Genomic DNA, 24,412 nt, shown 5'->3' on the forward strand with positions numbered 1-24,412 from the left:
CCTCAAAAAAGAAAAAATGCAGTGATTCTGGGACTCCACTGGCCTGCTTGGGGCATGGGGGGTGGGTAATGAAGAAATAAGAAACATGCAGCTGATAGGGTTAAAGTTCATTAGTAAGCATACTCTTGGTCTCCACATGGCGGGCCATTCAGCCTGTCTAGAGAGAGGGATTCTAACATCCCACCCTTTCCTTCGCACAGTCTCCTCTCCACCCCATCCCAGCCTCCCCCACAAGCCCTCAGTCGGGCCTGGATGGCAGCAACTCTACACTGTCTGGCAGTGCCAGCAGTGGTGTGTCCTCCTTAAGCGAGAGTAACTTTGGGCACTCCTCAGAGGTCCCACCTCGAACTGACACCATGGACTCTATGCCGAGCCAGGCCTGGAATGGCGACGAAGACCTTGAGCCGCCCTACCTCCCTGTCCACTACAGCCTCTCCGAATCCGCTGTCCTGGACTCCATCAAGGTCCAGCCATGCAGAAGCCACTCAGCCCCAGGATGTGTCATCCCTCAGGACCCCACGGACCCGCCTGCGCTGCCGCCCAAGCCCTACCACCCCCGCCTGCCAGCCCTGGAACACGATGAGGGAGTGCTGCTGCGCGAAGAGGCCGAGAGGCCGAGAGGCCTGCACCGAAAGGCCTCACTGCCTCCTGGGAGCACCAAGGAGGAGCAGGCCCGCATGGCCTGGGAGCACGGCCGAGGGGAACAGTGAGGGGCAGGGAAGCAGCTGCAACACCTTCAGTGAGCAGCTTGCCCAAGCACTCCAGGTCTGAAAAGCAAATCCCTCCTAGGGAGCGAGAGAGGCTTGGCACTCGGGAGAGAACCACCCTGAGTCTCTGTTCTACTGCCGTGAACTCATATGTTGCCATGTTCAGAGGCCACAGCAGCATGAAGGGTTGTGGCTTCTCTTTTTATTTCCTTTTTTACATTCCATTTCTATGGATTTTCCTTTATGCAGTAGATGCTTTCTTCCTCCTGCAGTTCCAGACCACATGGAGCTATATGGAGATATTGCACAGACAGAATTGCTTTGCAGCATTGCAGGGCCCAGGAGCAGGAGCCCAGGCCCTCCCTCCAGGGTTGAGATGCACAGAATGGAAATTGCACTAGGGACCTCTTCCTTTGCTAGGTGGACAGAAAAGTTCATGGTTGCATTCAGGGATTGCAAGGACCACGTGGGCTACATGTCACAAGTGGACAAAGGGGCCAAAATCCGTTTTGCACAAATGCTTGCCCACCTGCCCACTCTTCTGTCCAGGAGTGTGCAACTGAGGGGCTGGTCAGACCAACGTGCTGACTCAGGCATGTAACTAGCCTAACTGCATGCCCAGGGCACACTGCCAGGCTTCCATGGGCCAGCCTCATCTACTCCTACTTGGACTTTTCTCATCACTTTTATTTCTGACCATTTGCTCCCTTCCACTCAAACACCTCATGACCTGCAAAAGCCTCCCTGTCGAACGGATCTGCAAGGGTTAACCTACCTCCTGGGACTCGAATCTCAGGAGGAGTGGAGCCAGAAGGGCTATTCCTACTAGAGGCTAGGCCCCTTCCCATGCGTTAAAGAGAGAGAAGGACTAAGAGTGAGGCTGGGGTGTGCCAGGGGCCAGAATGCCTACCATCAGCTCCTGAATCAGGGATTTTCAGCACTACCTCTGAGCCATGGGGTTGGCTGCCCAGCCAGGCTTCCAGGCCCTGAGGACATGTGGTCAGGTTCAGCAAGCTCCTAGGTAAAAACGATGGGAGGAAACTTCGCCTTTTGGAAGAAGAGAGTCACACAGAATTGTTATCCTCCAAGCAGCAGAGTACAGCGCCCCGCACCAGGCCCCATGGGGACCACCACTCAGGGTTCGTTTGGGGCAGACAGGAGGGCGGTTTCTCCAGCCTCCCCAGTCTGTTGGGTAGGGTGCAGTGGTGTCTTTAAATAAGAAACTTTCAGGTCAGGGCACTGATTTTCCTCTTGGTGTATTATTTGGGGGTATGGGGTGGGGTGGGTATAGTAATATTTTACCAGGGTGCTTCTAAGTTACTTTGGGGAAAAAAAAAGAAAAACTGTCTTGAGATAATTTTTTTTTCATTTGCTTGAGTCCACATTAGTGATGGTCATAAGACTGCCTTCTTGAGCAGTTGTGCTGCCCCCAGTTCCTTTTGCTGTCCTGTCTGGCCTCCATGGCCAGGCCCTGGACCCTAGCCCCTCATCCTTTCTCCATAGCTCTTTCCAAACAGAAAAGGCTGCAGTCAGGATGACTTTTGTATTATAAACAAATGCCAACTTGTTGAACAGAAATGCAGGCAACCTATTAGGAAAGATAGAAAGGTGTCTGCAGTGTGGGGCTTTTCTGATACCATGAGGATCACTCCAAGAACAGGGAAGTGGCTGCTGAGGGGGTAGGTGAGTCAAGGCAGCCCCCAGCTTGAAAGGCACACTTGCTCCTGATCCTGGATACACTTGCAGGTTTCCATTCTGGGACCATCTGGGTTAACAGGTGTCAGAGATCAGGGGCTAGCTGTGCATTTGACTCTTATTCAGGAACTTGTGAACCTCAGTCTCTAGACCAGGCAGTCATCCTGTAAGAACATCCACCTTTTCACATGGTGACAAAGGAGGTTGGGAGGAGTGCAGGTTCATTGGCCTTGCCAAGGCCCTCCCCCACACACCCCCATTTCCCCTAACTGGATAAAATGGGGCACATTCTGAATCCCTTTTGTTGGAGCATCAGCCAGTCTGTGGGAAAATGGGAGGCCAGAGATAAGAATCCTTTGAAAAGATTGTGAAATACTGATTTTCATTCTTTCAAGCTTATTTGTAAATACCTATTTGAATGCTGTGTATTTGTACAGGAATTTGAGCAAAAAATGTATAGAGTGTGATGTCCTATTGGTAATCAGCCCTATAAATGTGTTTTTAACCTCTGGCATTCTGTGCTTATTTAAAACGAGAAAACTTATTAACCATTTCTTTTGTGTATTAATGTCTAAAGAAAAAGTGACTTAGAAATGATCTTACCTGTACCAGAAAAAGTTAAAAAAAATTTGTACCAGTGTCCCAAGGAGTATTTTACTGTATATATTGTGGTAGCATGTTCTAAATCCAACAAGCAATGTGAGTTTTAGATGTAAATATCTGCCACTTGACTTCTTCCCGTTCCCCCACTCCCTTGACTGCTGTGATGCGAATTAAAAATGAATACCTGATAATGATCCACTGAATTCACTGAATGGGAACAGCAGAGGTGCCCCTCTCCGACCCTTCTTTAGCCCCAGACATCACCCTTCTGTCCTGAGCAGGTGGTCAAGCCCTGCGCTTAGAAGCAAGGCAGCCCAGGAGGCTACGTCCTCCGGTGCTTGTGTGCTGACCCACAGGACCCTCTCGCGAGGCCACTGGGCAGCCGGGAGGAACTGCAGAGCGCTTCCAAGAGTGAGGGACAAACCCCCACCAGTCTGTCCCCACGGCCTCGACACTGAGCGACTCCAAAGCCTCGGCATGGAGCGCCGGGCAGGCGCCCCCCTCCGAGGTGCAGGCCTCAAGCCCTTCCTCTGGGAGGTTCTGCAGTTTGCCCACTCATGAAAGACGGGTTTCAGGCAACCGGCCTCCGCAGACACACTACGGGCTGGCTCCTCCGCCCACGTGATTGTCCAAAACAAACGTCCTCCGGAGTCCTGTTCGCGGCCACTCGCCTCCACCTTCCCTGTTGGGTCCCGGCTGCCAAACTCCTAACCTGCGCCACGAGTCAGGGGCCCTGGGCGTGGAGATCCGCAGGGCTTCTTGGGCGGGTGTGGGGCCCAAGACGGGGTACGCAGAACAATTCAGCAGATGCAGGGCACCGGACGGATTCCACTGTCACCCTCGGCACTAGGCTGCGGCCCCGACGACTGCCCCTACCCAAGATGGCGGTCCATGCGCTTCCGCCCCAGCCGCTTCCTGCTGACAGCCCGGGTTCAATCAGAGGCCGACAACTGTCTAGGGTTCAGACACCGCTAGCCAATGGGGAAGGGCAGCGTGGAGCCGTCGGTCTGGGCTCAGACGTAGGTGGACCAGTGAGGATGCAGCATGTGGGAGGGTGCAGTGGCCACCCACCAATGGGAAGCCCCGGCGTGCGGCCAGAACCCGGAGGCGGTGCAGCGCGGCGGGTGCGGTTCAGTCGGTCTTCGGTGGCGGCGGCGGCGGAGGAGGAGGAGGATGTGGGCCACGCACGGGCTGGCGGTAGCGCTGGCCCTGAGCGTGCTCCCGGGCGGCCGGACGCTGCGGCCGGGCGACTGCGAAGGTGCGGAGGTCATGGGCCCGCGCTCCGTGGCCGTCCTGGCGGAGGCGCTGAAACCCACAAAACCAGCGAGCGGCCGGGCTGGGGCGGGTGGCGGCTGCCGGGCCCAGTGGGGTCCGCCAGGAGAAGGGCCTAGTAAACACTGGTGCGATGAGAAAAAGTGGTAACTGTATGGTACTGGAAACTTGGCCTGAAGTCCACGTCACGCCGGAGATTCTGCCCTTTCTCGTCACTGTCCAGAGGTTCCTGGGAGCAGTCCTGTCCCGGATCGGGGGTCTGCAGGGCCGGCCATGCGTTTCGCACGGGTCTGTTAGGGTCGTGAAGCTGCTCTTCGGGGTTCGGGGTTGTGTTTGGACATAAGCATTTTGATAGTGTCTCTTCACTCTCCATTCTGTCCATTTGTGAGGTCACAGTAAGTCCCTTCTCAAGGACACGTGTTCCCTTTCGGCTTAAACTTGATGAAAGGAGCAGGGAGGAGTCGCTGGTGGGTCATTGGAGTGATACGCAGTACCCTGCATGCCCTGGGTGTGCCAGGGGACCCCCACTGTCTTGGAGCCGAGCTGTGTCCACGTGTGGGCACCTGAGAAAAACCAGTGATGGATAAACCTCCATGTCTCCTGTTAAACTTGCTGACAGAGTTCCTGGTGAAGTGGGGGGCCACCTGGTTAATTGCTGAGCATCTTTCTTTTCTCTTTTTCCAGTTTGTATTTCTTATCTGGGAAGATTTTACCAGGATCTCAAAGACCGAGATGTCACATTCTCACCAGCCATTATTGAAAAAGAACTGATAACATTCTGCCGTGAAGCAAGAGGCAAAGAGAATCGCTTGGTGAGTAGCTTCTGACCTCAGCTGGCCTTGGCTCTCTTCTTCATGATGGGCCAGCATTCTTTCTGTAAACTAATGTGAGACTGAAGTGGTTTCAAATCCTCTCTGAAGGACTGAAGCATCATGTGTTCTCCAATTGTGACAGTTTTATCCAGTTAGTAGTTGTTAAGCACTACTGCAAGCTGAGCACTGGGAATACCAGAGGAGAAAAATGGCAGGCTAACAATGCAACGAATGGGTGCTGTGAAGAAGATAGACTGAGATGGCTCAGTGGGTGGGATGGGTGCTGATTAGACAACGTAGTCAAAAGGTAACTCTGAGGAGAGCATCCCAGGCAGAGAAGACAGTCTTTGTGAGGAAAGAAATAGTTAACAAGGTGTCCACTGGTTAGGTCAGGGCAAGAATCCTGGTGAAGCAATGGCTTTCTAGCCTTAGTTTTCCTGGCAGTTTCTTGTTTCTTTATTAAAGGTTTGAACATGGTGTTTTCTCAACCCACTGGGTGACTGTCAGCCCTGGGACTGAGCATATTTTAAGGGCCCAGGGTTTAACTGACTGAATCTGACTGCCAGTCGATTTAGGGCACCAAAAAATGAGACCTTGGCAGAAAGATGTTTTGAAGGAGTTGGCTCTTAAGTGCCCTTTCCTGAAGGCCATTGTCCTTTCTTGCTGCAGTGCTATTACATTGGGGCCACAGATGATGCAGCCACCAAGATTATCAACGAGGTGTCAAAGCCCCTGGCTGCCCACATCCCTGTGGAGAAGATCTGTGAGAAGCTAAAGAAGAAAGACAGCCAGATCTGCGAACTAAAGTACGGTGAGTGTAACCAGGCGCTCTTGTAACAAGCTGTGCACCTTCTGATCTTACCTGCTAGCTGGGAGAGGAAGGTGATACTCTAGAGCCATTGTGAGTGGATATAGAGCACAGCAAATCGCACCCAGTGGAGGGCGTGGGCTGGGGGTCTGGCATTGACTTGTGGAGGTCAGAACAGGCCCCATTAAGAATGCTGCATGTCAGCAAGCTAATGGAAGCACATTCTAGGCAGAGTAGGGACAGGCAGTATAAAGCCAGCCAGTTGACAAGTTGATGAGCAGGCCACAGAGGGCCTTGTATAGGTTTTGGGGACTTTGACTTTAGTCTGAGTGAAGTTGGGAGCATGAGAAGTTTTTGAGCAGAGAAGGGATTGTTCAGACTGGGGTTTAACTGGCTTATGGTGGCTACACCTCTGAAGGTCCAAAGTGACAGAAGCCACAGCATCTCTGGCAGAACCCATCTCTGGTTGCACATAGTCCCAATGCTCAGAAAGAGCCAGAACTCTTTGTGAAATTTAAATACTGCCAGTGTTTTTATTATGACTGGAATGTCCAAGGGCCTGTGTTTGTCCTTTTGTATCAAGGATGCCTGGTCTTCTGAGAGTGATCCTGGTCTGCTCCAACTAGCCCAGGTCACAACTAGCCCACTCTGCTCACAAGGGGGCACAGAGAGTAAGCCCCTGACTCCGGTCTTGACAGAGACTAGAGGATCTAGCTGTTTTGTCACCAATCTGGGACTATCATTCTGTGGTGACTCTGCAAGAGGCACTTGGGGGATGAAGCTGTGTTCCCCCTCTGAGGACCATGTGGTTTCTCTACACTGCATGTCCTGAGGGCCGACACTAACAGCCTGAGGCTGCCCCCTAGTGAAGGGGCCAATTGTTTCTTTGTGAGGCAATGTAGTACTGACATATTTCTGCATGTGTCTCTCCTCTATAGTCGGTAGAGCTGCTTGTTTTAAGATTTGGCCATGCAGGGGGTGACTTTTTCCAGTACTGTTGGAGGCCATGGCTACTTCCACCCAGCCACTTATTCTCCCTGCTTTTCATGTAGATAAGCAGATCGATCTGAGCACAGTGGACCTGAAGAAACTCCGAGTGAAAGAGCTGAAGAAGATCCTGGATGACTGGGGAGAGATGTGCAAAGGCTGTGCAGAAAAGTCTGACTACATCCGGAAGATAAATGAACTGATGCCTAAATATGCCCCCAAGGCAGCCAGTGCTCGGACGGATTTGTAGTCTACCCAATTCCTGCTGCTCCTGAGGGGGGAAAAAACAGTTCAGCTGTCTCTTCCCAAAATAGCCTTTTTGTAATTTATTTTTTAAGGGCTCCTGACAATATCAGATGTGAAGCCTGGAGCTTTCCTGATGATACTGACTCTACAGTGTCCCCATGGGGGGATTCACTTCCGTCTGTTGCTGGTTTACTCTAGGACTTCAAAGTGTGTCTGGGATTTTTTTATTAAAGGGGGAAAAAAAATCCTGCTGTCCTTGGCGAGTTAAAGTGAATGCTAACATAGGATTTTACCCTACAGTGATCCTGTCAGCTTTATGCTTTCTGGTTTGCAAGGAGTTTGGGGGATATTCCATTTGCCTCTCACCCACCAGTGCTAACAATACCAGAACAGTACATGGGGCTGAGGCCAGCTGATGTATGTGGATTCTGCAGGGTTGGAGGCTGTCAGACACCTAAGCCTTAGGGCAGGATTGAGCTTGAACCCACCCCTTAATCCTGGAGGGACCTGAGGTTGCACAGCATCTGGGCATAGGTTGAGTCTGAAGTTCAGGAGAGGGTCTTATTTCTGGGCACTGAGAGTACATGGCTTGTGCCTTCCCACAATAACTTACTTACGTGTAAAGATACGCTGCCTGGCTTGCTCATCAGTTTCGTGGTCTAACTCAGTGCCAAGCCTCTGATGCCTACTGGGCCGGAGTCAGCTGATACAAAGAGGCAGTGGGTGGGCTGCCTTTTGCCTATTTCCTCTAGATACCAGTGAAGGTCCTGAAAGCTTGTTTGCAGTCTGGATTCTAGCTACTCTCCTGTTAGTACTTAGTTGTCAGTGTGAGTTGCTGCTCAATGGAGACGCCTGCCCCTCCAGCCCAGAGATCACCTGAAAGGAGGGACTAAGAAGTTGTGCTTTCCAAGGAGTTGGTTTTACCTCAGATCACTTCATTCCTGTGGTTACTGAATCCAGTTCGCCTGTAAGGGCATTCTTGTAGCCTACCATGGAGCCTATCCAAGACCATTCCTCTTGCACCTGTGAACGTTCTGATTGTGGGAAGAGGGGAGATCTGGGTGCAAGTTCTGTGCCTGATGTTGAGCTAGGTGCTCCACTGGCTCAAGCAACCCTTATCTCTGGAGAATAAAAACTCAGTATGGAAAGCAATGGTAACTTCTGGCACTAATTTGGCCTCTTTGCCATTGGCGCCGAGTCAATCATTCCAGTCTGCCGTCTGCCTACATGCCCACAGCAGAAGGCTGGACCCGGTGCCTATCTCTGTAAGCTGCAGGTGCATTGTTTCTAGTTTCTGTGCCTGGACCTTGCCACGTCTCACCTGCATCCATAGCCATAGTTTTCATGGCATTTCCTGGACAGCTATTGGTGAACCTGAATGCAGGGGACGCCCAAGATGTGGATCTTTGGGATCTGTGCGTCAGAAGTGGAGATGTCAACTCTGGACCCAGTCAGAAGATGCCACGAAGGAGAATGGGGATCGCTCAACCTAGTGGGGGGCGGGGAGAAGAGGAATACTACACGTAAAGAGGTCAGACGGGGTCTGGCTTGGGACTCTGGACACCCACGGACGCTCCAGTCAGCACGGGTCCCAGAACTGGCAGAAAGTGGCCCGGGAACACAGAGCTGAGACCCAGATTCTGGGCCCGGGACAGAGTGAGCCAGCCCACCAGCCGCTGCCCAAGGCTCCGGTCCCAAGTCAGCCCCATCCTTGGCCACGCCAGTCACGCAGCAGCGCCAGCGCTACGGTTTCATCCGCTCACCACAGCGTCACGTGGCACGAGACGGCGCAGCCTGATGAGACGCACCGGGCGCAGTTCTCGCCCCGCCCACTACAGTCACGTGGTAGGTCGGCGCAGCCTGATAACGCAACGCCCAGCCCCTCGGCGCCGCTCCCGCCCCGCCCCGCCGACGCCGCCGCGCCGAGTCCTTTTGTCCAAGATGGCGGCGCCGGGGGCGCTGCCTCTTGGACTGCCGCTGCTGCTGCCGCTGTGAAGGGCCCGCAAGCCGCCCGCCCGCCGCGCCGGCGCCATGAAGCGGCAAAGCGAGCGAGACTCGAGCCCGAGCGGGCGTGGCTCGTCATCGTCCGCAAAGCGGCCGCGGGAGCGCGAACGGGAGGCGGAGGCGGGCGGGCGGCGGGCGGCGCACAAGGCCTCCGGCGGCACCAAGCACCCGGTTCCAGCGCGGGCCCGTGACAAGCCCCGCGGTAGTGGGGGCGGCGGGGGCGGGCATCGCGATGGCCGTGGCGCCGGGGACGCGAATCACCGTGTGAGCAGCGGGCGCTCCTCGGGCTCCGGCGCCGGCGGCGGGGGACGGGCCGGCAAGGCCTCGGGGGACCCGGGCGCCTCCGGCGCGTCGCCCCGCGCATCTCCACTGCCGCCGCCCCCGCCGCCGCCCGGGGCCGAACCTGCGGGTCCCGGTTCCACGGCCGCGCCGGAGTACAAGACGCTGCTCATCAGCAGCCTGAGCCCCGCGCTGCCCGCGGAGCACCTCGAGGACCGGCTCTTCCACCAGTTCAAGCGCTTCGGCGAAATCAGCCTGCGCCTGTCGCACACGCCGGAGCTCGGGCGCGTGGCCTACGTGAACTTCCGGCACCCGCAGGACGCGCGCGAGGCCCGCCAGCACGCCCTGGCCCGCCAGCTGCTGCTGTACGACCGCCCGCTCAAGGTAGAGCCCGTGTACTTGCGCGGCGGCGGCGGCGGCGGAGGCGGCGGGAGCAGCCGGCGGAGCAGCAGCAGCAGCGCCGCCGCCTCCACGCCGCCCCCGGGGCCGCCCGCACCCGCTGACCCCCTGGGTTACCTGCCGCTGCATGGAGGCTACCAGTACAAGCAGCGCTCGCTGTCCCCGGTAGCCGCCCCGCCCCTGCGAGAGCCCCGCGCCCGCCACGCCGCCGCAGCCTTCGCGCTGGACGCCGCCGCCGCCGCTGCTGTGGGGCTGTCCCGGGAGCGGGCCCTGGACTACTACGGGCTGTACGACGACCGCGGGCGCCCCTACGGCTACCCCGCCGTGTGCGAGGAGGACCTGATGCCCGAGGACGACCAGCGGGCCACTCGAAACCTCTTCATCGGGAACCTGGACCACAGCGTATCCGAGGTGGAGCTTCGACGGGCCTTCGAGAAGTATGGCATCATTGAGGAGGTGGTCATCAAGAGGCCTGCCCGCGGCCAAGGTGGCGCCTATGCCTTCCTCAAGTTCCAGAACTTGGACATGGCCCACAGGGCTAAGGTGGCTATGTCGGGCCGGGTGATTGGCAGAAACCCCATTAAGATAGGCTATGGCAAGGCCAACCCCACCACCCGCCTCTGGGTGGGCGGCCTGGGACCCAACACCTCGCTGGCGGCTCTGGCCCGGGAATTTGATCGCTTTGGGAGCATTCGGACCATTGATCACGTCAAAGGAGACAGCTTTGCCTACATCCAGTACGAGAGCCTGGACGCCGCCCAGGCCGCCTGTGCTAAAATGAGGGGCTTCCCTTTGGGTGGTCCAGACCGCAGGCTCCGGGTGGATTTTGCCAAAGCCGAGGAGACTCGCTACCCCCAGCAGTACCAGCCCTCGCCCCTCCCTGTGCATTATGAGCTGCTCGCGGACGGCTACACCCGCCACCGAAACCTGGATGCCGACCTGAGGGTGCGGGACAGGACCCCCCCACACCTTCTGTACTCAGACAGAGACCGGACCTTTTTGGAAGCAGACTGGACCGGCCTCAGTAAAAGTTCTGACCGCAGAAACAGCCTCGAGGGCTATAGCCGCTCAGTGCGCAGCCGCAGTGGCGAGCGCTGGGGAGCAGACGGGGACCGAGGCATGCCCAAGCCCTGGGAAGAGAGGCGCAAGCGACGAAGCCTTTCCAGCGACCGTGGGAGGACAAGCCACTCCCCTTATGAGGAACGGAGCAGGACCAAGGGTGGGGGGCAGCTGTCCGATCGAGGCTCAGATCGCACCCCTGAGCGCAGCCGCAAGGAGAACCATTCCAGTGAAGGGACCAAGGAGTCGGGCAGCAACTCCCTCAGCAACAGCAGACATGGGGCCGAGGAGCGGGGCCACCACCACCACCACCATGAGGCTCCAGACTCTTCCCACGGGAAGAAGAGAGAGAGCGAGCGCAACCACCGGGCCACTGAGGCCGAGCCCAAGCCTCCCGAGGAGCCAAAACATGAGACCAAAAAGCTAAAGACTCTTTCGGAGTATGCTCAGACGCTGCAGCTGGGGTGGAATGGGCTTCTCGTATTGAAAAACAGCTGCTTCCCAACATCTATGCACATCCTAGAGGGGGACCAGGGAGTTATCAGCGGTCTCCTCAAAGACCATACTTCCGGGAGCAAGCTGACTCAGCTGAAGATTGCCCAGCGCCTTCGACTGGACCAGCCCAAGCTCGATGAGGTCACACGACGCATCAAGCAGGGGAGCCCCAATGGCTATGCAGTGCTCCTAGCCACTCAGGCAACCCCCAGCGGGCCTGGCACTGAAGGGATGCCCACGGTGGAGCCAGGCCTACAGAGGCGGCTTCTCAGGAACCTGGTCTCCTACTTGAAACAGAAGCAGGCCGCAGGGGTCATCAGCCTGCCGGTGGGGGGGTCCAAGGGCAGAGACAGCACGGGCATGCTCTACGCCTTCCCACCCTGCGACTTTTCACAGCAGTACCTCCAGTCAGCACTGAGGACATTGGGCAAGCTAGAAGAAGAACACATGGTGATAGTTATAGTAAGAGACACTGCCTAGCCCAAACCTGTCTTTTCCAGCTGTTTGTGTCACAAAAGCAGTTATTTTAAATCTGATCTCTTCTCTACTCCCTTTGTTTGAATTCGCTGAGTTAATTTTGGTTCATATGGTGGGAATCCTGTCCATCACTAAAACTAAGTTCTTAGATTTGGGGGATTTTTTTTTTTTTAACAACCATGAGAAGGAACTCCTGTTACATTGGCTTCTAGTGTACAAGATACTGTCTGCTGTATTCTGTATTTTTTTTTTTTTTGACTAACTGTATGAAGAGTTGTCAGTAAAGCCTTTGTCAGAGGACAGATTTTTAATCCGATCAGAGTCCTGGTTTGATCAAGTTTTTCCTTAAAGAATGGAAGACTTCCCAGTGTATGTATGTCCTACATCATGTTTCCAGCACCACTGTGTCCAAAACCTGCTGTGCTAGTGGCTCTCAGCTCTTGTTGCTGAGTCAGGACCATTCTCACACTCACTTTCAGTCTTAGCTGAAGGCCAGCAGGCTTGTGGGGCCCCGGGCCCTGCTGCACCAGCCTTAACAGAGCCCATGCAGAGGAAGGAGCTGAGCCAAAGGTCTGTGCTAACAACTGCTGGTAGTTTTTGTCCTCCCTGTATCCATCAGTTTGAGTTGTAGCTATTGGACAGTGCCCCATGAAAAAAGTCTGTTTGACAGCAAGTAGTTTTCAGCAGTTGGGAAGTCCTGCTCGTCAGGAAGGAGCAGTGCAGTATTGATGCCAACAGGTCTGGATGCCCATGACCTGTCCAGGCTCCCTCTGGTTCGGCCTCTCTTTTAGCCTTAAGTAGCCCAGGGGCCTCCGCTGTCAGAGACAGAGCTGCCTCTGATTCCCAAGGATCCTGGAAGCCACAGGCTGGAATGGAAAGTTAGAGGCATCCTGCCTTAGTTTATTTTGAACTTTACCCAGGTGTTTGATTTCTTGCTCTTCCTTTGGGGATTTAAGGATGGTGTGTCAATAGAATGGCCCTGTGTCACAGTCATGCCTAGAGCTTTGAGGAAGACATTGAGCCCCAGACTGAATTACTTCTAGTGCTGCATGGCAGTGTGGTGGGGAGGAAGATGCCCTTGTTAAGTGACATGATGGTTTCTTGCTCCCGTACAGGGAAGAAAACTGGTTACTACTGGGAAAACGAAGTCACAGTCACTGAGATGTTGGGCAGTGCTAAAAACCCAAAGTCACTTGAACCAAGTGGAAAGGAAAAGGATGAGGCTGCACTGCATCCTTACTGGCAGGGGAATGTGGCCTGAGGAATTTTAGACTGCATTCATTTATCTCCTTAGGTAATGAGGCCTGTGCTGGCAAATAAGCCCAAGAGTATCAGAAGCCAGGTAGGAAAATCAGAGCAGGCCACAACTTCACCACAGAACAGAGCTGCATGTCATTCTCCATAGTTTGTGTGGCAGCGTGGATCATTGTCAGGGCTAAGGAGAGTGGAAGCCCTGGTAACAGATGTGCCTCCAAAGGCCTGGGAACCATAGGTTCTGCGCCCCCGCAAGGCATACCCAGTGACTAGGCTCTAGGAGTTCAGGAGGAGGCTGCATGTGCACCAGTACAAAGGTGCTTTGAGACACTAGAGATTGGGAGTGAACAGGGGGAAGTGCTGCTTGCTGGGCTTTGGCTGGTACTTGTGAGAGAACTGCACATTTGTAACAAAATATTAACACAGCGTTAAATGTATTTATTTGTCTGCTTCTACTTGAGTAGTGGACATAGCCCCCAGGTATCTGAGCACACAGATCAGGGTGGCACCCCAAGTCATACCTGCAACATTCCCAGGTAGTTAGCACCACCAGAAGCAAGAGTGGACCTCGTTTTGAAAACACATTGCAGTTTTTCCTGCAAATCTGCAACAAGTGTCTTGAGTAACAGGACAGCTATCATGGCACATCTGGGCTACTATCTTTCCTCAGAGCTCTGAACCCAGCATACACCTTCCCACTCTCCCAGGCAGAACCAAGGAGATGCCCCAGCCTGTGTTCATCCACACCTTTAGGGAAGGGTGCTCTCTGGCTCCACCAATAACTGCTGCACTTTGGTGAAGAGCTACATCCTACTGTGTGACCCTCCTTCCTTCCCTTCCTCTGACCTCAACCCCTTCCTTCCCTCTGCTCTTAAGACAACAGGCCTGTGTTCTATTGCCTGCGCTGGAGGTAGGTCAGTGGCCAAGACCCTGGTTGCTTCACAACATTGCCCTTAGTCAGAAGCCTAGTTTCAGGGGCCCAGTGCCACCACCTGGGGTCAGCTACAAGACGCTTGAAGACCAAACCCCTACTCTTCCTGGTGGTACAAAGAGGATATTTCTTGAGTCTCTTAGGACTCGTTCCTGAGGGTGTGCTGTCAAGTTAACCAGAATACTACTTTCCCACTAGAGATACCATTCTCCACCTCAGAGACGTGTGGGTACTCCCAGGAGCTACTGCAGAGTCCAGGGAGACTGGCTCAGCTTCATTATCGACAGAACTTGGTGCACTAACTGCTCCTGGACTTGTAAGCTGTTCTCTCTCTTCAGAACCAACAGTCAGCCCATCCCACTGGCTGTGTCAGCTACCCACTTAAAGCTGAGGCATGGAGCAAATCAAGAGCTGAGGCCTCTGCTCTCTGGAGAACCAGCAAGTACCTGTGTGGCACAGGCCCACACCAGCATATGACAATGACAAAGTATTGTCCCGGAGCCCAGTAGGCATCACCTGTCACTGGAGAATTTTAGCCATCCTGTGTTGCTTGTTTACTTCATAACCAAATGTGTCCCTTCTCTCAGTAAAGGGAGAAAAGCCTCTTTAGCTGTGTGAAACCTATTTAAAAGAAACCAAGAAGCTGTCATTTGGGCAAAATCAAAGAAAGAGGATCAGTGTCTTCTATTTATTGTGGGGGGGAAAAAAGAGGGTGGGGGTGAGTAAAACGTAGGTGGTTATACTTAGGCCAGTTTTAGAGACCCCTGAAGTACCCATAAGTTAAGCCTCAGTCCCAACTGCCTCTCAACCACCAAGACTAAAGAACTGCTCATGTCCCATGACAATCCCTTTCAGGAGCAGTAACACACTTACAACCCCAGCTACAGGGAGACCTGGATGCTCTCCTTAGCTTTGCCAGCTCACTCCATCAAACTTTCCAAAACATGGGTCTTTTTGGCCTTCTTGATCCCAAACCAAATGGAAAGATCCGTGCACAGTGGGTATGGTCCCAAGTTCCTCTCACCCTGTTACTCTTACAAAAAGCAGGTCCTCGAAAGAGCTGCAGGCCAGGCTCATACTGACCAAGCCACTGTCCTCCCTGGAGCTTCCTATGGGAGGAACAGCTTCTCACTACCACCCTGCTCTTCCTCCTTTAGAAGTGGTCTTCTATATAGCCTAGTTAGGGCTGCAAGGAAAGGGACACCCCACTTTGGTAAATGAGATTAGGGAAAGGCCATAAACAAAGAGACTTGTAGTTTATTTTGTATTTTTTTTAAATAAATACACTTTACATTAAAGAAAAAGGCCTTTGATTTGTAATTTCCACATTGGGGAGAAAGGGGAGAAAAAAAAGATTTTGAAAAACTGAATCAAAAAAAAAAAAAAATAGAGGGAGTGAACTTATATCCTAAGTTCTCTCAACTCCACAAAACCAATACCCACAATGACCATGCTGCCCCCAAACCATGAAGGTGGATGAATTTAGGCATTTACTCAGCAAACAAGCAGTGCCTTCCTCCCCCTCTGGCACAAAGGAAAACAAATTAACCTGACAGCATATGAGGCAACAAAACAGGTTAAAAAATCATATATTATATTTATAATAAAATATTCTTAATCCTTATCAATTTAAGAAACACGATTTTCCTTTTCATTTAAATATGTATGTAAAAATGCCTCTATATTGTTCTTTAGACATCATTTTCTTCCAAAGAAAATGAGGTGCGGGGACAGGAGGCTGGTGGATGTAAGTTCACACCCTCAGCTATAAATGCGTTTTTTTTTTTTTTTAAGTTTTATAAAAAACTATTTCTTGTTCTTTAAGTAAAGAACATTATACAAAGAAAATATATTGTGAAATAACCCCAGAGACATGTTTGCTTGTTTTTTTTCCCTTGAGGAAAGATGTGTCCATCCTAGGAGAAAGGGGGAAGCAGGACAGGGCCTGACCCCTGTTGTCTTTTGTGGTTGTTATTGTTTTTTGAAGGACCCTCGGATTCTGGTGAGACTCTAAACCATAGTTCTCTGAATGCAGGGCATGCAGTTCCTCAACAGACAGCCCTGGGAGAAAAGGAAGGGAAGATGTTCTGAATTCACCACTGTTTCTTGCCTGCCAAGAATCTTCCAAGTGGAATGGTGCCTCATTCATTCAGAGATAAGATGATGTCATCTTCCAAATCAGAGTTGTCCGAACTGTCAGCTGAAAGGCAAGAGAAGGGAGCGAGATTATTCACTGGGGTTAAAGGAAGCACCTGCAGTCATATACACTTACACACTGGTTAATTACCAGTTTCCAGAAAGAAGAAAACACATCAATTAACTCCTTGGAGCTGGCACTGAGAATGCACCTGTTGCCGGCAACAATGATCACCCCTGGGACCTCTTGCTCTTACCTTTTGAAGGACCCAGACTTCTTGGAAGCTCTGCTTTCCTAACTGGGAAGCCCCAAAGGGATCAGGCCTTCTGAAGCCTCCACCCAAGGCACTTGGGCTGCAGGGGGGTAGGGCGGAGGGAAGCACTGTAAGGTCCCTGCCCTAAGCCCCTGGCATCCTGAGCCCCAACATGAGCCCCAGGGATGAACAGAACCCTGACCCAAGGGACCACTAAAAAGGTTGAATCTTAAAAGAGACTTCTCTTTACCTCTTCAGCCACTCCCTTCTCCAGTTTTCAGAAGACTACACAAGGCAGATATAGTCATCACTCCTGTCATTTCTGAATATAAACTGAAGGGAACAAATTCCCAAGAAAAAACAGGCCAGCCTGCAACACTACCAGAAAAGAGTGACTGATCTACAAACAAGGCAGAGGCCAGCAGTAGCAGCTGTGAAGGCCTGGAAGGTGGCCCTGCGGCAAGGAGCCTCTGTTTGACCATCTGCCTTTTCAGGCAGGGATAAATACATTAACACTTCTGGAAGAATTAAGGGGTGAAAGTAGGTGGTAGCAAAAAGGGACCAGGATGTGGTGGTGCACTTCTATAACCCCAACACTCAGGAGGCTGAAACAGGAGGATTGAGAGTTTGAGACCAGCCAGGCCTACACAGAGAGACCCTGTCTCTCAAAAAAAAGAAAAAAACAAACAAAAACCCTCCAAAGTAGATATACCATGCCTGCCTGATCAAAATCAGAGAAACCTGGCACCTAATTCATAAGGACACACTAATGTTTGCTAAGGAAAAGGAAAGGCCTCTCAGTGCCCACTTTGATTACTCAAGAAACTATAAAATAACTAACAAGGGTTCCAGGAAAGTGGATGGACAAACCCTGAGCTTGAGCCCTGCAAACATCCACCCATAGGCTCTAGAGTTTCCATGTCAAAGGCACAAGCAAGTTGCAAAGAATTCCTCCATCAGCCTTTTCCAGGTGCCTAAGGCAGAACAATACACGTTCCCAAATCTTCATTCACTCACTACAAGCTCCTTCAGGAAAAAAAGTAAAACCATGAAAACAGAAGTAAAAGCATGAAAAGCCTGGCAGTGACACAAAAGTCCTAAAATAAAAGAGATGGCTGGAAACCAGTGTTCGCGGATCTAACATGGCCTGATTTTTGGTGAGTGGGGAGAGATGATGGAAAGGTCAAATGGTTTATATCTCAGACACTGAACACAGCAGTTTCTCTGCTGCAAGCACTCCAGGAGGAAGGGACACAGGAAGGGCAGGTCCTCCTCCCCAGAGCCATGTCCCTACCAGGTACTTGTGGCAGACCTCTTAAGAACTCTCCAGTGCTTGCACACTCCACAAAGCCAGCAATGCCAGACCCACCTGCCTGGGATGGGGTTGGATCCCCCCTCTCATCATCACAAAACAAACAAAAAAAGCTAAAAGTCTTAGCAACTCTGTATCAAATCTAAGGACTGCAAACACAGGACTGTAACAAGGATAATAGCATGATCTTCCTTAACCAAATGGCTCAGAGCTTGAGAGGACATTTAGGGATGGAGCACCAACTCCCCACAGGGTGGTTAGGTGGTAGGACTTCTTTCTCTGCCTTACTTAGTAACCTTTTCTTATCCTCCAAGTTCTGAAGTGACAGAATCCTACACCCTTGCTGGAAACTCTCATTCTAAAAGGTCTTAACGTGAGTTGGCCAAGTGGCTCAGTGGTAGCACACCTGTCAAGTTAATGTGAGGCCCTGAGTTCAACCCCCAGTACCACCAAAACAAACAACAGCAACAAAAAGGCCTTAAAGCAAAGGCAATCTAACTATAAAAAACCGTGGAAATGTTTAACCTGTTGCTCTACCTACATACAGGTTTTTGGGTTGTTTGTTTGTGGACACACACATAAACCCTGGAGTCAAGGTACTCCTCTTCCTAGGGGGGGCTCTTCCAAGGTGCCCTTCTCTGTATCTGGAATCACTAGTTCCCTGCAGAATCCGAACCTATGCAAAGTTATATGGGCCCATGTTTATGGTTTTCTATCATTTCTATGACTTCCATATTTTGAAAGAATTCCAAATCCTCAAAAAAGAGCTACTGCTCTAGATGAATATGAGGCAAAATTTTATCTGCTCTACTGAGAGCTGTTGTGGATCTCCCATGAAACCCAAAGAAGAGCAATGGAGGACACCCCGCAGACGCTACCTTTGCACTTTTACATCTCCACCTCAATTCTTGAGTCCCAGCAGAAATGTCCTCAAGCTGTCATCTATTATAACATAAATGGTCACCCCAGTTAAAGTGTCAATATTCTCATACCCAACAGAATTAAAAGTTTCCCAGAAGGGGTGAGGATAGGTAAGACACCTAAAAAACTAGCTAGCATTTGTTGCCCTTAATGCAGAGAAACTAAAGCAGATACCTTAAAGCAACTGAGGCCAATAGGAAAAGGGAAACAGGTACTAGAGAAAAGGTTAGATCAAAAAGAATTAACCTAGAAGGTAACACCCACGCACAGGAAATCAATGTGAGTCAATGCCCTGTATAGCTATCTTTATCTTAACCAGCAAAAACCCTTGTTCCTTCCTATTATTGCTTATACTCTCTCTACAACAAAATTAGAGATAAGGGCAAAATAGTTTCTGCTGGGTATTGAGGGGGGGGAGCGGGAGGGGGCGGAGTGGGTGGTAAGGGAGGGGGTGGGGGCAGGGGGGAGAAATGAACCAAGCCTTGTATGCACATATGAATAATAAAAGAAAAATGAAAAAAAATAAATAAAAAAATAAACAATTTCAACATTACTCAAAAAAAAAAAAAAGTTTCCCAGATGATCTTTGCCTTAAAAAGAAGGAATTACCTAAACAGCAAAAAGGAGGGAGTAATCTTTGAGCTTGAGAGGCTCAAAGTCAAGTTAACAATAAAACATGCCTGTAATCCTAACTATTCCGGAGGCAGCAATCAGGAGGATGGAGGTCTCAGGCCAGCCCCAGCACAAAGGTCAAGAGGCTCTATCTCAACCAATATAAAGAAAACTAAAAAGCTGTGTATGATGGCATGCACCTGTCATTCCAGTTAAATGGGAAGTATAAATAGGAGAATCAAGGCCCAGGCAGGCCCAAGCATAAATGCAAGACACTATTTGAAATGAAACTAGAACAAAAAAAGGCTGGGGGCATGACTCAAGTGGTAGAGTGCTTGCCCAGCAAGTCAAGATCCTGTGTTCAAATCCTGTACCACCAAAAAAAAATAAAAAAAAGAATAGAAGATGTGGAGCCAGGAGTGGTGGGACATGCCAGTAATCCCAACACTCCAGAGACGGAGGCAGGAGGATCATGAATCTGAGTCCAGCCTATGCTGCAAAGTGAGACCCTGGTTGGTGAGAGCAGGGTAAACTCAGTACTTGACAAGATGGCCAGGCTGCACCACAGGGTCAAGAAAACCCAGCACTGCTGGCAGACCCAGTACCTCGCATTAAAGCACAACCAGCTGAAGGTTAACACACTGGTCACTGCTGGCCTGGGATTCCCTTTTGAGGGAGACTTTTAAACTTGAACTTCTTCTGAAATACCCAATGGTAGCACCTAAAGTATGTTTCATGATCAAAACTTATCTCCCTGATGCAGACAGGTTGGAAGCAACAAGTTTAGAAATTCTGAACAATAGGTGGTCCCCAGCACTGCAGACCTGCACAGGTGCTTTGTTAAGTGCTCGCTCCTAACCCACTAGCAAACGATGAAACAGAGCAGCAAAACCCAGCCCTAGAAACAGCTAGATGTGGACTATGCTCCCTGCCATGGATGATACTTAAATCGATCTCATTATCAAGTGTGTATACCTTTTAATCTGCCTGGACATCTTCAGTCCTTTGGTGATTAAATGCACATTAGCACATCTATATCTGATTCACTCCTGTAAAGCATGAGCTGCTAGTGTCATATAGATTGTTGAGACAGGTTTAATTCTTCAGAAAATGCTCTCTAGCCAATTTTAACTTTATTTAAGCACTTTGGATGGACAAGCTGGATTGTTTGAACCAAAATGGGAACACTGAACAAACACCACAGCCCTCCCTAGTAATATTGTAACTTTGCTGACAAGTACGTATTCCCTCCTTCAAAAACAGTTTGTGAGCCCATCATGATGGTGATGCCTATAATCCCACGCTCTGGAGGCTGAGGCAGGAGAATCATGAATTCAAGGCCAACCTGGACTGTGGGACCCTGTCTTACAACCAAACCAAATAGCTTAGAGCTTGTCCAGAAGCTTTTATAAATCTTAGGTTTTGGTAAAATATCTTATGTTTTTCTTTTCCCCCACAGTACTGGGGCTTGAACTTAGGGCACTTCTTGCTAGACAGGCACTCTATGACTTGAGCCCCACACCCTACCTGGAAGAAAAAAAAAAAAAACCCTGGCATAGTGACCCATGCCTGTAAGCCTAGCTACTGGGGAGGTGGAAACTGGGAGAATCATAATTCAAGGCCGGCTATAAGAAAAAGTTCTCAAGATCCCATCTCAATTAATGAAAAGCTGGGTGTGGTGGGCATGTGACTGTCATTCCAGCTACACGAGAAGCACAAACAGGAGGATCTCAGTCCAGGCTCGCTTGGGCATAGAGCAAGACCCTATCTCAAAGACTCAAAGATAACCAAAGTAAACAGGTCTGTGGGTATGATTCAAGTGGTAGAGAGTCTGCTTAGCAAGCACAAGGTCCCAAGTTCAATCTCTAGTACCACCAAAAAAAAAAAGAAACAACAACAACAACAACAACAAAAAAAAAAACAGCTAGAGGTTATGGAAATATGGCTTAACTGGCAGAGAACCTGTCTTGAAAGCACAAAGCCCTGAATTCAAACCCCGGTACTACCACCCAAAAGAAAACACTGGAAATAGGAATGACATTCACCTGTTGACTGATCCCTGCACCCCCAACTTGCCTTACTAACCACTAATAATTGAAGGGGCATATAAGTTGCTCCTAACAGCTCACTATTCACATGTGACAAAAAGGTTTAGTAAAACTTGCCCTGTGTCCCTTAGTCCGTCTCCATCTGACTCTCTGACCATGGCTTGGAACTAATCCACTGAATCACCCCAACCTTTAAATATGGAAAATGAAAAAACTAATAGAAACAGCAGATGGGCAGATTTAAGGCACTCCCTCTCTCAAAGAGCTTCCTCAAATACAACTTTGGTATGAGGACTTATGCTAACAAGTCTTCAGGGTTACAAGCACATATAAGATCTGTCCCAAAGAAAATGGACTCAAGTCACTGAGGAACAGGAATGTCATATAAATACGACACAACTACAACAGGAGTGTCTTCTGCATGTACTTGAGTATACACCTCACCCCTCTCCTGTCACCAAACATAAAAACCAAGCACCTCTAATGGAGCGGCTTGGCGTCTTCTAGGCTTAAATCATCACAACAGAAATTTCTGAATGATGCAAATGCTCTATATCTACGCTGTCAAGGACTGGGGGCATGGCTCAAGTGGCAGAGTACCTGCCTGGCAAGCTAGAGGCCCGAGTTAAAACTCTGGTACTACCAAAAATAAAGAAACAAAACAAAAAATATTTATTTTGTTCAACATGATAGTCACGTGTGGCCACTGAGCATTTGAAATGCAGCCATGAAAATGAGGAACTTAATTTTTAATTTAATTTAAATAGCCACATGTGATTAGTGGCCACCATTATTAGACACAATACCTACCATGACTACTAGAGTGCTAGTTAGGTTAGCTACATGAAAAATGACTGGATGTCACAGGGACTGCTCCCTAGTTAGGCAGAGCAACACTACAAAGAACTAGGACCACAGATAGGCACAAGTCTGATACAGTGACACATCTCATGGTGTCATCCTAAGAAATACAAGAGTACAGTGGTAGAACTTACAAGAGTCTTAAAACTATTAGTGGTTTATTCAGGATTCATTAGCATAGGCAGGAGATTTAACTTCAGAAACCTACTGGTGGGAAATTACTAGAAACACTGAGCATGTTTTTCAAATTTTGAAATAAGAGGGGAAAAACAAAGTGAACAGTTACCAAAGAGAAACATTTATCCCTTGGCCTTCAGGAGGGATCATTTTCCAGAAGAGGGTCTTAATTTGTTTGTGACTTTAGAAAAGAACAGCACCCAGTGAGGAGCTGCCTCTGACTGGCCCTGAAAGGACAGCTATGCTTTGGGACCTTTCATTCTAACCCTATCCTCCAAAGCAGGAGCTGACAAACTACAAGCCCACTGCTTATTTTTGCAAATAAGAGTTTTATTAGAACACAATCATAACCATTCATTTACATGTTGTCTATGACTGCCTTTTCAAAACAACAGCTGCAAGAGACTATATGGCTCACAAAGCAAAAAACATTTACTGTGGCCTGAAAGAAAAGAAAAAAAATTTACTAACCTTGCATAAAAGGTGTCGATATGACAGTCGTTTTTATGGTTATATAGGCTGACAGAGGAGAACACAGGATAAGTGATGTCATACTGCTTTTCCTCAAAGGACCAGAGTGGTCAATCAGCAGTTACAGAGCACAGAACCCAGGTATGGCTGCCCTCTGAGTTGGGTTGGCACAAGATAAGGGACCTTGCCCTAGGTGCCAAGGCTCAGCCCAAACTCTGCCCTATACTTACTGTCCCCCAGGATCAGTTCCACTTCCTCATCTGCATCAGAGTCTTCATCCTCCCCGTCCTCTCCCTCCTCTAGAAGGTTTGCTAACTCCTCATCTGAGGGAGAGAAGTCATTGTCCCCATCCTCTCCTGCATTCTCATTGTTGTCATCCTCCTCCAGTTCCGCCTCCAGCAACTGATCAGTGTCAAGTTCATCTAAATCATCAGTGTCATCATCATCTTCATCGTCATCCTCTTCTTCCTGTTCTTCCTCTTCCTGGTAAGAGAGCATGGGGTCCATTAGGACAAACACAGAGGCTTAATCCATGTGGGCCACATGGTGAGGAATAAACTGTCAAGAGAGCAGGTGGTAATCTGTATTACCACAAATCTTGTGGGCCAGCCAGACTTGTCAATGATGACTGAGACAGGCACACATGTAGAGCCCAAGACACTTGAAGCACCCCTCAGATAAGTATCATTGGTCACTCCACAAAGGCATTCTGGTCATATATCCCTTTATCCAAGGAAACAGACAACTTGCTTCACAAAAGCCTCGGTATTCTAGGAGCCCAAAGGGGACTCTTCTTTCTCTCCTACATCAACCAAAGCAAACGAATTGAGTTGAGGCACTGGAAGAAAAGCTTTATTACCTAGAGTCTAACAAATCACATTTTAACAAAACAGAAAGAACACAACTGCTGAGCTTCCAGCTCCTAAGCCCTTCAAGCTTGTTCCCTTGATCTTCTAACAGAATGTGAGCAACCCCTAATACTGCTTACCATAAAAATAAGCATTACATCTGAACATTCTAATGAAACAGGCTTATAAGGCAGAGCACTTTTCCTGTTAGGAGCAAAAAAAAAGCTAGAGAAACCATCCAGCCTTCCATTCTTAAGGCAGCTTCCCAAAGGCAAGAAAACCAATGAAACATTTTTCTCCAGGTACCCTGAGCTTTGTTTAAAAAAAGTAAAATAAAATATCGCTTAGCATGCACAAGGCCCTGGGTCCATTCTCCTGCACAAACACACAAGAGTTGTTACAGTACTACCAGTATTTACCAGCTGTAATGTAAACTAGGCTTATTCCACAAAGGAGCTCAGTTTTTGGGCCTCTGTCAATTTTAGAACCACCACTAGAGACTTTTTGATGTACTGTTCAAGGTAGTGATTTAGAAATTTTAATAGTTTCTGTCCAACTACATGAGAAAAATTTGATACCTTTACATACCTCAGAAACACCAATGCTTATACCTTATATGATTATATCAGATTATATGAGGAGGGGGTGTCAATACACACAAGTTAATAGCCTGAGAACACTATTCACAGCTTTAGCCATATGTCACATCCAGAGGCACAAAGAAGGATGGCTACTAAGCACTGG

General features: G+C 49.9%; 4 protein-coding genes across 19 annotated transcripts in view; 3 read left to right on the plus strand and 1 right to left on the minus strand.

Annotated features, from left to right (window-relative positions):
* Positions 1–3,044, plus strand: part of Dock3 (dedicator of cytokinesis 3) — a 561,871-nt gene extending 558,827 nt beyond the window's left edge. For all 10 annotated transcript variants that reach the window (XM_074059333.1, XM_074059340.1, XM_074059334.1 and 7 more), the window contains one exon: positions 201–3,044. In XM_074059333.1, the coding sequence (XP_073915434.1) occupies positions 201–710 (510 nt within the window). In that variant the 3' untranslated portion in view covers positions 711–3,044. The remainder of the gene's footprint in view (positions 1–200) is intronic.
* A 1,061-nt stretch (positions 3,045–4,105) lies between these two features.
* On the plus strand, positions 4,106–7,197 carry Manf (mesencephalic astrocyte derived neurotrophic factor). Its single transcript, XM_020172786.2, has 4 exons — positions 4,106–4,263; positions 4,962–5,089; positions 5,759–5,900; positions 6,950–7,197. Exons 1-4 carry the CDS (start codon positions 4,179–4,181, stop codon positions 7,132–7,134), a joined length of 540 nt encoding a protein of 179 aa, XP_020028375.1. The 5' UTR covers positions 4,106–4,178; the 3' UTR covers positions 7,135–7,197.
* Positions 7,198–9,060: 1,863 nt separating this feature from the next.
* Rbm15b (RNA binding motif protein 15B) lies at positions 9,061–11,902 on the plus strand. Its single transcript, XM_020172788.2, has one exon. The coding sequence runs from the start codon at positions 9,162–9,164 to the stop codon at positions 11,844–11,846; it is 2,685 nt and encodes an 894-aa protein (XP_020028377.2). The 5' UTR covers positions 9,061–9,161; the 3' UTR covers positions 11,847–11,902.
* Positions 11,903–15,789: 3,887 nt separating this feature from the next.
* The window catches only part of Dcaf1 (DDB1 and CUL4 associated factor 1), a 101,247-nt gene continuing 92,624 nt past the window's right edge, over positions 15,790–24,412 (minus strand). For 6 of the 7 annotated variants that reach the window (XM_074059343.1, XM_074059344.1, XM_020172790.2 and 3 more), the window contains 2 exons: positions 23,051–23,303; positions 15,790–16,228 (listed from right to left, as the gene is read on the minus strand). In XM_074059343.1, the coding sequence (XP_073915444.1) occupies positions 16,170–16,228; positions 23,051–23,303 (312 nt within the window). In that variant the 3' untranslated portion in view covers positions 15,790–16,169. The remainder of the gene's footprint in view (positions 16,229–23,050; positions 23,304–24,412) is intronic. The other variant, XM_074059345.1, reaches the window with a different exon arrangement.

Source organism: Castor canadensis, chromosome 17, assembly GCF_047511655.1.
Source record: "Castor canadensis chromosome 17, mCasCan1.hap1v2, whole genome shotgun sequence".
NCBI lineage: Eukaryota > Metazoa > Chordata > Mammalia > Rodentia > Castoridae > Castor > Castor canadensis.

Bases quoted from the DNA above. Each gene is read 5' to 3' on its own strand.
- Rbm15b (XM_020172788.2), top strand. From the start codon at position 9,162: ATGAAGCGGCAAAGCGAGCGAGACTCGAGCCCGAGCGGGCGTGGCTCG.
- Manf (XM_020172786.2), top strand. From the start codon at position 4,179: ATGTGGGCCACGCACGGGCTGGCGGTAGCGCTGGCCCTGAGCGTGCTC. The intron at 4,264-4,961 runs GTGCGGAGGTCA...CTCTTTTTCCAG, and splicing joins GCGGCCGGGCGACTGCGAAG to TTTGTATTTCTTATCTGGGA. The intron at 5,901-6,949 runs GTGAGTGTAACC...CTTTTCATGTAG, and splicing joins GATCTGCGAACTAAAGTACG to ATAAGCAGATCGATCTGAGC.